The sequence below is a fragment of the Octodon degus genome, unplaced genomic scaffold (assembly GCF_000260255.1).
Source record: "Octodon degus isolate 3935 unplaced genomic scaffold, OctDeg1.0 scaffold00162, whole genome shotgun sequence".
NCBI lineage: Eukaryota > Metazoa > Chordata > Mammalia > Rodentia > Octodontidae > Octodon > Octodon degus.
Window position 1 is genome coordinate 2,834,135 of NW_004524738.1, and position 14,479 is coordinate 2,848,613.

Consider the following 14,479-nt stretch of genomic DNA (forward strand, 5'->3'; position numbering starts at 1 on the left):
GCTCCTCGAGATACTGTAGTGCCCTCCCCTGCCCTTCCCCCTTGTGTCCAGCCCCCTCATGCTTACACCTCCCAGCGTCCTCTGTAACCCATGTTGGTCAGTATCTACTTCCTCTAAGGCCCACGGAAGCTTCTGCCCCGGGCCTCTGCTGGAGGATCTCAGTCTGGGTTGTATACTGCTGGACCCTGAGAGCCATAGCAGTGGCATGGGGGAGGGCTCAGTCAGTCTTCACTCAGCAAGTGAACGAACGCCAGGTTCCAGGAGTCCGGATGGACACACGGGAGGTCAGCTGCTCTGGAGTGGAGGTGCCACGACGTTTAGAAACCATCAACCCTCCCGCCAGAAGGCTGGGCTGGATAGAGACCCAGAGGCCATGCCACTCAGGCCCATCAGTGAGTTCACAGGTCACCTGAAGGGCACCTCTCCCCGAGGAGTCAGGAGAAGCTGCCACTGCCAAGCAAGGGTGCCAGTGGGGAGAGCAGTGAGTGGAAATGGCGGCAGCCTCAGCGAGTGCCGACCGCACTGTGCCTTATTCCATTTGATTTTCCCAGTGAGCCACCTACGGTCTCAAGACTTCTGTCTGTGGATGGGGCTGCCTGGGCTCCCGGGTGCTGAGGAAGGGGCCTGAGACCACCGCTAATGGAGGACCCAGCACAGGCCAGCCTGACACGGAAGCCCGTTCCCGGCTCGCCTCCACCGTCCTGGGCGTCCTCAGCAACCAGAGAGCCGCAAGGTCTTCCTGCGGGCAGGCCCTCGCTCCACACCTTTCCTCTGCTTCCCACCAGAGCCCACCTGGACACGGTGATGAGACAGGCGGAAAATTTCCTGGGCCATGAACAAGGTCTTCGAGTCCATCACCAGGTACAGCAGGTGCAGGAGGGCGAGGAAGCCCGCCCCTCTCAGGTCTGTGGCTGGATTTGCTCCTGTAACGGAAACCCCAGGTATGCTGCTGAGCCAGGCTGCACCGAGCTCAGGGCCTGGGGTGCCAGGCTGCCCTGACAGTGGCTGTTTCCCTGGGCCAGAGGGGCACGAGACACACGGGTGCACTTCCTGCCACGCTCTGTGACCGGCAGCGTGAGACTATCCACGCACGCTGCTGGCACCCCAGGGCAGCCTCCAGCACCGCGCTCTCATGTTCCTGCGGGCTGCAGCAGGCACTTCTCTTCACAAACACCTGTGAAGTCCTCTGCAGACACAACCTGATGGGGCTGGGCATGGGGGAGCACGCCTGTCATCCCAGCACTCAGGAGGGAGGCTGACGCAGGAGGACTGCTGCCTGAGGCCAGCTCGGGATACATGTAGTGAGCTCAAGGCCAGAATGACCTACAGAGGGTGGAGAGGAGACAGCTGCCTCGGGGCCTGGAGCACCAGGCGACACTACAGAGAGCTGCCTGCTTCCTCCTCCCTCACAGGTTCCACCTGAGTCCTGCAGAGGCAGCAACCCGGCAATGCCAATGGGAGCACGCCGTGGCTTGAATGTGGATCCTAGGTTCATTTTTTTTTTTTTTTTTTTTTTTCTCTGAATGCCTTCTGGGCAGGTTTGGCTGGCGTGAGTTGTGGGGATTGAACCACAGCAACCTGAGCCTGACTGCTTTGTTGAAGCAGCCACTTAAAGAGCTGAGCTAAGGGGCAGGCCCCCCTCAGGCTGGTTTTGATCTCACTGTGTCGCCCAGGGTGGCCTCAAAGTCATGATCCTCCTGCCTCAGCGATTATAGGCGTGTGCCATAAGGAGAGTAAGAGAGGCCTGAGCTGACATACGTCACCCCATTTTGCCCTGCGGTGCACTCCTTGTCCCATATTACACTGCAGTAAGAGGCCCTGAGGAGATGCAAGCAGGTGTTGCGCTACACTCTTGGGCTTCCCAGCTTCCAAAACCAAAACCCAAATAAACTTCTGTTTATAAATTACTCAGTCTCAGGTATTTTGTGATAGCAATGGAAAACAGCAGATGAAAAAGGTACCAAGGAAAAAGCCTCTTTCTCTATCCGAAGTACCAGGAAAGGGGCAGCTTAATAAAACAGATACTTCAAACAACATCGTCCCTACTGCAGCCAAACAACACAGAGAGAGCAAAGGCTGGGCGGGGCCAAGATTCCACTCTGGCCTGCCTGTGGGGAGAGACCCATAGCTGCAGCAGGAGTGACAGTAGGCCAAGAAGTGCATGGGTCAGTAGAGGTCATAGGGTCACCCAGGGAGGCGACACCTCTTTGCCCTGCTGGCACAGTATCAGACGATGTCACTAAGATGAAGAACACAGGGCCAGGGAGATGGCTCAGTAGAATAAGTGCTTCCCTGGCAAGCACAAGGTCCTGAGTTCAATCCCTGGTTCTGCCAAAAAAATTAAATAAAATAAAATGAAGGACAGAAATAAGATCCATAGTTTCACAACATCACACTCCCACGTGTCCCAGATAGAACTGAAAAACACATACTACAGTGAAAACCAGGACAATCTTGGGATGAATGAGGAAAGGCAACCAGCAGACATCAATACTGAGCTAATACAGATTTTGGGATTGTCTGAAAAAGACTGCATTCATTCATTTATTTATTTTTGTGGTTCCAGGGATCAAATCCTGGACCTTGTGCATGCCATGCCTCCGAGCCTCAGCCCAGATCCTGACATGGATTTTAAAGTCACTGTGATGGACAGAGTAACGCCCTGCCCCCAGATACCCACACCTTGGTCCCCAGAACCTGTCAGTATGCTGCTCGTGAAGAAGTGATTAACATCAAAGGCAAAGCGCAGGTTGCTCATCAGCAGAAAGGGAGGTTATCCGGGTTATCTGGGCAGCCCCTATAATAAGAAGGGGCCATAAAAACTGAAGAGAGGCAGAGGCATGGGGCCAGAGACAAGGATGGACTGAGCTCAGAGAGACACTGCTCCAGAGGTGAAGACAGAGGCAGGAGGGAACCTTCCTGAAGCTGCAAAAGGCAAGGAAACAGGTTTTCTCCTGGAAGGAGGAACGCAGCACTGCGGACACCTGACCTTCTCTAGAGAATCCTTGTCAGACTTACGAGCCACAGAACTAGAAGACAGCAGATCTGTAGCATATTAAGCCATTACGTTTGTTGAAATTTGTTACAGCAGTAGAAATTACTACAGCAGTTATTAAGCAATTTTCAGTGAATACATATACATGTGTTTACACAATAAATTAGACTTATATATGGTCTATCTATCTATCTATCTATCTATCTATCTATATTTTAGTACTGGGGATTGAAACGAGCGAACTATTCATGCTAGGCAAGTGCTCTAGCACTGAGCTACATATCCAGCTATTCATTTAATTTTCTATTTTCAACTTTAAGACAGTTATCTCTCTAAATTGCCCCAGCTGGCCTCAAATTTCTGATTCGCTTACCTCAGACTCCTGAATAGCTGGGATGTCAGGTGCTGGCCACCATCCCAGATGCTGACCATGTGATCTGCCGTTGAGGATTACCACGATTTCAAGGCCAGCCTGGGTGACAGAGTGAGTTCAAGTTCAGCCTGAACTGCACAGTGAAACCCTGTCTCAAAAAGATGAAAAAGAAAAGAAGAACCTCTCACCCCCACTGGATGGGCTCAGTAGGGAGAATGGAGATAAAAGAAGCATCTGAAGCTGGGCTTGGTGGCGTACGCCTGTAATCCCAGCACTTGGGAGGCTGAGGCAAGAGGATCACTGCGAGTTCAAGGCCAGCCTGAGCCACACAGTTAGACCCTATCTCAACAACAAAAGAGGAATCTGTGAATGTGAAGACAGGATAGAAATTATTCAATTTGAACAACAGGAGAGAAAAAACAAACAAAACAGGCAAAGCAAACCAAGCCAGGTAGAGCAGAGCCTTGGACTTCTAGGAGACTATACCATGAGTATAGGAGACTCAACCATGAACCAAGATCTAACTTCCCAGTCCTTTGCAAAGTGCGGGGCTAAAGATGTCTTCAAAGCTAGCATGGCTGGAAATTTATCAAATTTGGTGAAAAATACAAATATACAGATTGCAGCAGCTGAGCTGACCCCAAGCAGGATCTGCCTGCAGAGATCCACACCACGCTAGGCCACGTCGGAGTCCTAAAAACTGCAGACAGCTGAAAGCACAGACAGCTCCTGACTATGAGGGATGGAAATTCACCAGAGAGCGGATTTCTCATGAGGAATGATGGAAGCCAGAGGAGGCTGCTCATTTTCAAGTGGAAGAAAAACCCTGGATGAACTCTATACCCAGGGAACTCTTGAGTGAAGAGGTAAGCAAGGCACTGTCAGACGAGGAAAGCTAAGGGCGCTTATCTCCAGCGGCCCAAGAGCGGCCCAAGGAAGCACTTCCAGTGGAAAGACCACGGCAAACAAGGGGGCCTCCACCAGGAAGGAAGAGCAACATGGGGTGTGAGGGGCGCTCCTTTCCCCTCAAGGCTGGCTTCTGTCTGTGAAGTAGGAGGGAAGGCCTTCGGTGCTTCAGGCATGGAGGCGGGGGCTCTGCCGCTTCATCTCCAGCCCTTCCTGCTCAAGCCGTGTTTGATGGTCAGAACAAAGACTGTGATGTGCTATATAGACAGGATGGTGTATAGAGAGGACACAGTAAAGTCACTTTACAGATGAGGAAGGCAACACGGACTGAACAACTGGCAATCCCAGCAAACTATGAGTCCATAAAATTTCTTTTCAATTACAATAGTTTCCTTTGTAGCCAGGCACGGTGGCATATAACTAATCCTAGCACTCAGGAGGCTGAAGCAGGAGGATTGCTGTGAGTTTAAGTCCGGTCTGGGCGACATAATGAGCCCCTGTTTCGAGCCTGCCTCTACAAAAAAACTCCAAAATAAACCACAAAAGGTAATTTCTCTTCCTTGCCAATGTAATGTGATACAGTTTTTTTTTGGGGGGGGCGGGGAAAGGTGCACACTCCAAAAACAAGTGAAATTATTTTTTTCCAATTTTAAAAACTATATAATAACACTTTTCCATAAAAAAGAGAAAAAACACTAACCAAATCAGATTTCCAGTTTTATCGCTTCAGTGCTTTCCATCTCAAGTAAACATTTTACAACAGCTTGCATGGCCATAAAGTGATCTCTCTTACTGTCACTCCTGGGTCCCCCTTGGTCCCTCTCCCTCCCTGCACCTCTCTCAGTTCAGACCAGTCCTTTTGTTTTGTGGTACCAGGGATCGAACTTGGGACCTTGCACATGCCAGTCAGGTGCTTAGGCCACTGAGCTGTCTCCCCGGCCCTCAGATCAGTCTTCAACTTGAGCTGATCCTTCTGCCCCAGCCTGCCAAGTGCTGGGATGACAGGCGTGTACCACCATCCTTGTTATTTTACAAATGCTGCCAGTGGCTGCCCCTTGCCCCCACCCCCCAGATGTCCCTCCTGTGCTGTTGGTGTGGCTGGGAGAGGACACTGCGGTCTCTCACTCTAGTCCTGGCACCAGGGCAACAGAAGGAAAGCAAGCTGCTTCTCTTGTACCCTGGAGGGGGTGAGATTTAGCTCAGCAGTAGAATGCTTGCCTAGCAAGCTGGAAGCCCTGGGTTTGGTCCTCGGCACCAAAACCAAACACACACCTCAAAAAACAACAACAAAGAATCTCTTACCCTGGAAGCCCAGGTCCTCCCAGTGGTCTCCGTGGAGGGCACAATTAAACCTAGAGCCGGTCAGCTTCTTGTAGATGGTCTGGAGGACTTGGCCGTGCACGGGGTCTTGGCTATCCAGGCCACCTGTTCCGAAACACACCCACACTCTGCCTGAGTGAGCCTCAGGGAGGACCAGGCACACAGCAGAACAGGCTTGCCCACCCGCACAGTACATGCAAAGCCCTGCGTGGCGCAGCTGCAGCCACGTACGGTGGGCTGCGCCTCCCGATCATTCTCGTCTCTTGCCCTGCAGCATCCCACGCACTGACTCACACTGTGCAATGGTCAGGACCAAGTCCCTCTCTTCCCGAAGACCCTGGTGGAGCTTTGGTGGCCCAAAGAGGCAGTGCCGGAGGGCAGCGAGCCCAGTCCTTCGAACGGTTGGCTGGATTCTCTCCTGGGGAGGGAGTCGGTGCAATGGGCAGAGCGCGGGCCTTGCCCCCTTGCCAAGCTTACCACTGGCCTTGGAGCTGTTCTCTTCTCCCAGCTAGGTGGCCGCTCTCAGGGCCAGGGTCAGGGCAGCAGCTACGAAGCACTGCTGGGTCCCCAGGCACAGGCTCTTCCCGCTCCCACTTCTCTGAACCTCCAGGCATCCCCGCAGCCATGGGCACCACCAGGAAGTTCCCTGGGTCTGGTCTTTCAGGGTTTTTCAGAACCAGCTATGCAACTAACTCCCCTGTAGGGCACTGTCACATGCCTTGGCAGGCCCCACCCCACTCCCAGGGGCCAGAGGCAAGCCAGGCTGGGTGCCCAGCAAGGCTGTCTCAACACTTCCTAGGCCATCCCTTTCACTCTGAAGCCCTGAATTATACAATCTAGCACCCCCTCAGCTTTGGGTGGGAAGGCTGGGCGGGGGAGCTGAGAGGACACTAGAGACAGATGCCTCTGAGGACAGTGACAGCCTCAGGCCACGACCATCACTGTCCCAACTAGGCCACACTGGCCTCATACGTAGCCTCTTAGAATATTATTTTTGGTAGCTTCAGGCCCTCTGGACCCCACCAACTAACTCAGTTTCTGTCTTCAGCCTCTCCTGCCTTAGACGGATTTTGAAAACCTGAAATCTCTTTCCTTTAAACTTCCTAATGGTCACTCAAGATGTCCTAAAGAGAGCCCCAGCTTTTATTCTCCCAAATGGTCATCATCTCATTCTTTTTTTTTGGGGGGGGTGGGGAGGGTGGAACCAGGGATTGAACTCAGGCCCTTGCACTTGCCAGGCAAAGAATTATTCTACTAAGCCATCTCCCCAGCCCTATCATCTCATTCTTAAACTCCCAAACGGCTCCTGGCTCTTTGAGTAGATTTTCATTCACTGGCTGCAATTCTCTCAGCTCCTGGGCAGTTTGCCTCTTCTGCCCTGGGAGCTACGACCCCTGGAGGTAAGAGCAGGAGACAAACGATAAGGCCACATGGGTTCCCGGGGGCACAGTCCCACTAGGGCGACCAGGGCCCTGCACAAATCCTGAGTCCTTGGCCACCCATGACCCTGTGCCCCAAGATTTCTCCGGTCACGCTGGGCCCTCAACCGGACGCTTCCACTCGCCTGCCCAGTGTCCTACCCAGGTGGGGAGGAGAAGCTCACTTGAGACCCCACTGCCTTTCCGCTGTACCTTGAAGGAGGACAGGTCCAGAGTCTGGAAATGCTGCAAGACCTCTGCAAAGGAGATGAGCTGCTCTGGCTGGGCTGAGAAGACCTGGCTCCCTGGAGCAAAGGGGAAGGCGCTTAAGGGCTTGCAGCAGTAGCCATTCGGGCAGCGGGCCTTCTCATTGTCACCTCCAGGCCACACACTGGTTTCTAGCTAGAGAGGGGACACCTCCACCCACAGCACATTCTCTTCTAGGGAGCTGGCATTACCCACTAGCTTTTTTTTTTTTTTTTTTGCGGAACCGGGTATTGAACTCAGGCCTTTGTGCTTGCCACTTACTTTACTGAGCTATCTTCCCAGCCCATGCAGCCCATGCAGCCTCTTTTGCATGAGGCTGTTCAGAGTCTTGCTGGTTGTCCTGCATGATGAACAGGGGACACACCTGTCCTGCCTGGTACTCCCTACATCCATATGGGGGGAGCAAGTCACTGCCGGGAGGAGGCACCCACACAGGGGTGTCCCTTCTCATGCCTGTGCAGGACGCCCCACCTGTCACAGCCTGGAGGGAATGAATGTACATCAGCTGCAATACAGGCAACGGTGACACCGTTCACTGAATGCCTTCCTGAATGAAGCTCGGTGGAGCTCAGGCCCAAGCCAGCTCCAAGTTCTGCCCTCCTGTAGCTCTGTCCAAACTGGCGGGAAGGGACCCAAGACAGCTTCTACCCAGCCTTCGGAGCCCTCCAGTGGATTCCTCTAGCCCCGCTGAGGACCCTGCTTGTTTACTACATAGCCTGACATGGCGCAGGATGGGATCTGGGCTGTTTGCCTCTTTCCTTCTACCCCCTCTTACCTGTAGAGCTGACTCTGACCAAGGGACCCTCATGAGGAACCCTGTGTTCCTTCACGGCTGAGCAGAAGATGGACAGGGATGGCAACCCCTCCCTGTGGCACCCCCTCCCTGTGGCACCTATGCCCATTTCCCCTGCAGGCAGATGGCAGCGCCTTCGAATTGGGGAAGAGACCTCAGGTCACACAGGAAAAATAACACTAGAGAATTCCGTCTCCTGATGCCCCATCACAGACGGATCAGCCACACGTGAGGATGGTGACTTTGCTAGCAGCCGGGTCACGCAGCAACACGGCCATCCCCATGGTTACCTGCATCCGGCTGGATGGTGTCCACAGCTTCCCACTCTTCCTGGGCTCTGAGCACCTCTGGGCTGACAGCTGCAGTGGGGTGAGGAGGAGACCCGTGAGCCCTAGGTGTGTTCGGGCCACTGTCATGGACCCCAGCCTTGGCTGGCTGCCTTGAATCTTGTCGTCTCCTCACTACTCTTTGCATGGAGACAGTGTGAGCTTGAAAGGGCAGCTCTGCTATCCCCACCTGCTCTTCCACGCTCTCCAGGGGGTCTCCCTAACCCTCAGGAGAGCCCACACTTGACAGCACAGCACCTAAGTCCCTGAACAGTTCTAGCGCTGCAGAGAAGGCTGAAGTCCTCACTGTTCTCTGTCCTCACCCACCATGGAGCCTCCCAGGCCGGCTGGCCTTCATCCCGTACCTGCCGCTGCAGCCTCCCGTCATCCCTGTTGGCTCCAGCATCTCCCTCACCCAGGTGCCTTCTTAATTACTTCCGTCTGAGCAGCAGCCCCTGCTGTGTGGGGCATTGACACCCTGGGCTGACTACAGGGCAGACCTCACTCTCCCACTATGCTGTGAGCTCTGCAGAGCACAGCACAGTGCCTGACGCACGACAGGTACTCAACAAACGACTGACGAAAGGAGGAATGAGTGAGTGAGTGAGTGACTGAAAGCACTGGAAGAGGAGGAAAGGGTAGGAGAAAAGCAGCAGCCAGACAGGCTCTCTACCGCTACCACAGTTCACTTCCCTAAATCACGACTATCACCCTATGGTGGAAATTACCAGTGATGTCCTCTGTCACTAGGTTTTTTCCAATTTGTTATACAAGACATCAACACACAATGTCAGGCTGGCCAAATAGCTCAATGGATTAAAGCGCCTGCTTAAGCAGACTCAGGGGCCAGGGGTTCAATCCCCAGGCCTGCTGTGCTGGCCCGACCCCTGGGGAATGCTGAGACAGCAATTGAGAGTGGGCGTGATGGTGCATGCCTGGAATCTCAGCACTTGGAAGGCTGTAAATAGGAGAATCACTCCAAGTCTAATCTATGCAGTGATACCCTGTAGGCCCTGTCCTAAATACAAAACACACACACACACACACACCAGACAATGTCAAGCAAGGGGCCTTCACTACCAAAACGGAGGATCCAGCCAGGCGTGGTGGTACACGTCTGTGACACCAGCACTTGGGAGGCTGAGGGATGAGGACTGCCATGAGTTTGAGGCCAGCCTACACTGTAGAGTGGGTTTAAGGCCAGCCTGGGCAACACAGTTGTCAATAAATAAGTAGCCTGGGGATACTGCCTGGTGTGGAGGTCCTGGTTTCCATCTCCGTACCAAAACCAAACCAAACCAAGAGTCTCTCCAGCTACAGTGGTAAAGTGGGTCAGAACAGCCCCTCTCAGCCTCATGACCTTGGCTGAGGCCATCACAAGATGAGATACCACCAGGCGAGGGCAATGTTTAGAGTTGGGGCCTTTGGAGGTAGGTAGAGCTAGAAAGGGTCACCAGGTGGCTCTCCGATGACAAGAGACCAGAGGAGACATATGTGTGCTCCTTGTTTCTTGCTATGTGACGTCCTACAGTACCATGGGGTTTTGCCACTGAGAAGCCATCACCAAGGCAGCCCTATGACACTGTGAACACATCTGTGAGGCCAAACAAGACTCTTTTCTTTATAAAGCTACCAAGCCTCAGGCACTTCATTACAGCAATGAGAAAAAGGATGAAGACAGAGAACATACTTGAAGGCTAAACAAAGTGCTACCAAATACTAGTAGAAAATTAGGGGGCCCGGGGAGATAGCTCAGTAGAATAAGCACTTGCCTGGCAAGCGCAGGGTCCTGAGTTCAATCCCCGGTACCACAAAAAAAGAAAGAAAGAAAATTATGAAGAAAAAGTGGGGGGAAAGCAGTAGAAAAGTTGCCAAAAGCACACTGGAGAGCCAAACTGTGTGTAAAGGTTTCTACAAACTTTCCACAAAAATTAGCTCAAATGGGGCTGGAGAGATGACTCAGTGGAATAAGTGCTTCTCTGGCGAGCGCAAGGGCCTAAGTTCAATCCCAGGTTCCACAAAAAAAAAAAAAAAAAATTAGCTCAATTACTTCAGGCAAGTTACTTAATCAACTGAATCCCTTCATGGGGCTGCTGTGCCATTGAGGCAATTCTCCAGCCTCCTAGGAGAGTGTGCTGGCCAAAGTTCAGGGCTCAGTGTCTGTCAGCTATCACGACTATCACAGCTGTGGGCTCAGGGCCACACGGCCGGCAGGGCAGGGAACAGCGTGAGCAGTGAGACGGGACCAAGGTCCTCGGTGTCTGACCTCCCTGCCTTCACCTCTCACATACATACAGCTTCCCTGATGCCTCACCCTTTGGAGGGGCACCTCCAGGCAGTGAGACCAATCTTTCAGCCAATGCTCCCTCTCCTACATTTAACTGGACCAAAGGCAGAGCAGCAGAGGCAGCCCAGGGTGGGAATCTGTCACAGGCACTGGTCAACAGAAAGTACAAGGGCTCAGCTGGGAGTATTGAGCTGGTGATCAAACACTAGCGACAAACACTGAAACCAGGTGAGAGCTTTTCCTGCCCTCTTGAACAACCCTCCCACCTCTGAAAGTGACCTGACACAAAGACCACTTTCCTTGACCCACAGAAGAACACAGGGCATCAGACAAAACTTTAGGAATGAACACAGCTCATGTCAGAGTAAGCCTCCATTTCTTTCCCTTTTGAATTACCTCCTTCTGCCGTTCTTGTTTATTTCTAAACTGAAGCACAGTGGTGATTTAATCAGCCTATTAATTCAAATTAGACAAGAATAATATGAAAAATATGACAGTTATTTAATATGACTAAAAGAGCAGGCACAATGCTAGCTCTACTAAATATATAAAATACTTCGGTATTTGTTTTTTTTTTAATTTATTTATTTTACATTTATTTATTGTATGTGTGGCCAGCTCAGCCCACCAGGGGGCGAGGCTGGCTGGCATGTGCTGGGGGATCGAACCGTGGTCCATGTGCTTTGCTAAGCTTGTTCTAAGTAGGTGCTTTAGACCACTGAGCCATCTCACCAGCAATACTTTGGTATTTGTGATAAAAGTTATTAGCTTATCAGTGGTGGACTGGCCACCATATCATAGAGACAAAATTCCATTAAGAGATACTTTGTAGGGCTGGGGATGTGGCTCAGTGGAAGAACATCACCTAGCATGTAGGAGGCCCAGGGGAATCACTACAGAAAGGAAAACTGGAGGGAAGGAGGGAGGGAGGGAGAGGGGAAGGAGGAAGAGAGAGAAAAGTTGACGGATTCCAAATGAGTTGGTTTTTTTTTTTTCCAAATAAGTTTTGCACATTCAAGTATTTATAAAAGCTCAGTATTTCTGGAGATTATATTTTCAGTATGCAGGATTTAAAGACAAAATTATACAACAATAAACACCACAATTTATATTGTGGGTAAAGCACTTTATCTACAGTTAAACCTTACAAAGTTGCTATCATTTGTGTTCTGATATAATCTATTGTTCAAATTTACTTCTATTCTGCTGTGCTAGAGGTCAAAGCCAGGGCTTTGTGCACGCCAGGCAAGCGCCCCGCCACTGCCAGCCCGTCTGTCTTCCAACTGAGGAAAGGAAGATTAGAAAAATACAGTGATTTTCTCAAAGGCTTGGAGGTGAGAGAGCGGCTCTTACTCCAGAAAGATGCTTCTGCATTATGAGGGCCTTTCTCCACGACAAACCAGCAAGTGGAATGAGCTTTAAACATAGCGCAAGGTGAGCTGTGCGGCAGGCGCCTGCAACCCTAGCACCCGGAAGGCTGAGGCAAGCTGACTCTATGGTTAACGCCAGCCTGCATGACACAGCAAGGACCTGTCCCCAAAAAACAAAACAACATACAGAAACACACAAACAATGACTGGGCTGGGGGGCTGGTGAGATGGCTCAGTGGTCTAAAGCACCTACTTAGAACAAGCTCAGCAAAGCACAGGGACCGCGGTTCAGCACCACATGCCAGCCAGCCCTGCCCCCTGGCGGGCTGAGCTGGACACACACACACACACACACACACACACACACATAAATAAATAAATAAAATTTTTAAAAAATGACTGGGCTGGGGATACAGCTCAGTCACAAGCGCAAGGTCCTGAGTCCACTACCAATAACTAAAATAATACAGTACAGTACAGTACAGGAAACAGCTTGTAAAGCAGATAAAGTATGACATCTTCCCGAAGTCTTTTCACATATACTACATCATTTTCTTTCCTTTTTTTTTTTTTGTGGTGTTGTGGATTGACCTAGAGCCTTCACATTGCAGCACATCTCAAACCTTTTTGTACTTTTTGAGACAAAACTTGTTAAATCACTAAGTTGCCCAGCTTGAGTTTGAACCTGGGATCATCCTGCCTCAGCCTCCCAAAGTGCTCAGATTACAGGCATGAATAGCCGTGCTTGGCTATACTCATTTTCATAGTACCTTTTAGGGAATAAAACAGGAATCATTGCCAGGCATGACAGCACCCAGGAGGCCGAAGCAGGAGAACCACCATGAGTCCAAGGCCAGCCTGGGCTACATAGTGAGACCCTCTCAACCCCCAAATGAGAGAGGTATTATTACTGCCACGACATTATTTCCATAGAAATTACATGACAACCCTGGAAGCACACTGTAGACTGGAAAGTTTAGCAGAGAAATTGACCCCTAATCCAGCACTGATTGTATTTTCCCTGAGGAATGATTCATCTACAAAGTTCGGGGCAAAGAGCAAGGGGAAGTCAAATGGTGAAAAGCAGGTCCCACCCAGACTCCCAGGGCCCAGAGGAGGTTCTTACCACCTGGCTCCCAGTCATTCGCTTCTGCAGTCAGGGCCCGCAGAACACCGCGCTGCCTTAGCTCTGAAATCTGGAGGGAGCAGGTGCCTTTTAGAGACGGTCAAGTCCTGCCCCTGGCACGTCCCACCCCTCTATTGAGCATCCTCGAATCTAGGAGCCCCACAGATCTGGTCTGCCTGCCTCGATGGGTTGAGGAAAGTCAACATTTTAGCCACAGGGGGAGGCGCACACCTGCAATCCCACAACTTGGGAGGCTGTGGGAAGAGAACTGCCCTGCAGTTTGAGGCCAGTCTAGGCTACGTGGTGAGTTCAAGACCAGCCTAAGGTGCAGAGTAAGACCCAGTTTCAAAAAACAAGAACAAAAAAATACAGTCAATTTTTTGTTTTGTTTTTTTTGGTAATAAATATTGAACCAATGGCCTTGGTGCATGCTGTGCATGTGCAGTACCACTGAGTTACACCCCCAGCCCGAAAGTCAAACTTGAGGCACCCAGGCAACTTCCACCATGACAGAGGAGCTGTGTAACATGGGCAATAAGTGTGTGCCCGCTGTGAGAGTAAATAAACAAAATTCCACACCACCCATCTAGACTGTGGTATGCCTCTGGTATTCCCGCTACTTTCTTTTTTTTCCTTTCCTTTTTTTTTCTTTTTTATGCGGAACCAGGGATTGAACTCAGGCCCTTGCACTGCCAGGCCAATGCTTATTCTACTGAGCCATCTCCCCGGCCCCCTATCCCCGCTATTTTATATCCTCTGCTTCACGGTGGCAATTGTGCGACAGAACTGTGAGCTTCTGGAAGCAGGGCCTATGCTTTCCTGTGTCCCCAGGGCCTGCACAGAGCCTGGCACCCCACAGGAGCACAGAGCAGAGCCTGCACTGGTAGAGGAACTGAAGTGTGGGTGATACGTACAGGGACCCCCCTGAAGGCCGCAAGAGCGCTGTTGTTCTTGTCATGTGGTGGAGAGCACCCCGAAGACACTCTTTCAACCTGTAAGACAGACTGGAATCAAGCTTCCAGGCACATACCAATCCCCCAGACCGCAGCTGAGAGGTTGCCCCTTTCCCCAGAATCACACAAGAATGAGTTCCAGAGAAATCAGCTACAAGAAATACTTGACTTTGGGAAAAAGCCTCAGTTTAATATGGTCTGAGGAAAATCTGCAAGCTGGGAGTATAGCTCAGGTAGCTCAGTACCTGCCTAGCAAGTACAAGGCCCTGGGCTTGATCACCAGCACTGCATCCCTCCACAGGTACCCACACAGAAAAAAAAAAAAAAAAAAGAAATGAAAGACTG

At 51.4% G+C, this 14,479-nt stretch overlaps 1 protein-coding gene across 6 annotated transcripts in view; it reads right to left on the reverse strand.

Annotated features, from left to right (window-relative positions):
* Elmod3 (ELMO domain containing 3) overlaps positions 1-14,479 on the reverse strand; it is a 29,173-nt gene that overhangs the window by 10,786 nt on the left and 3,908 nt on the right. For all 6 annotated transcript variants that reach the window (XM_004642808.2, XM_023702956.1, XM_023702958.1 and 3 more), the window contains exons 4-10: positions 14,096-14,173; positions 13,182-13,251; positions 8,363-8,431; positions 7,226-7,317; positions 5,889-6,012; positions 5,577-5,699; positions 793-923 (exon numbers count right to left, since the gene is read on the reverse strand). In XM_004642808.2, coding sequence (XP_004642865.1) covers positions 793-923; positions 5,577-5,699; positions 5,889-6,012; positions 7,226-7,317; positions 8,363-8,431; positions 13,182-13,251; positions 14,096-14,173 — 687 coding nt within the window. The remainder of the gene's footprint in view (positions 1-792; positions 924-5,576; positions 5,700-5,888; positions 6,013-7,225; positions 7,318-8,362; positions 8,432-13,181; positions 13,252-14,095; positions 14,174-14,479) is intronic.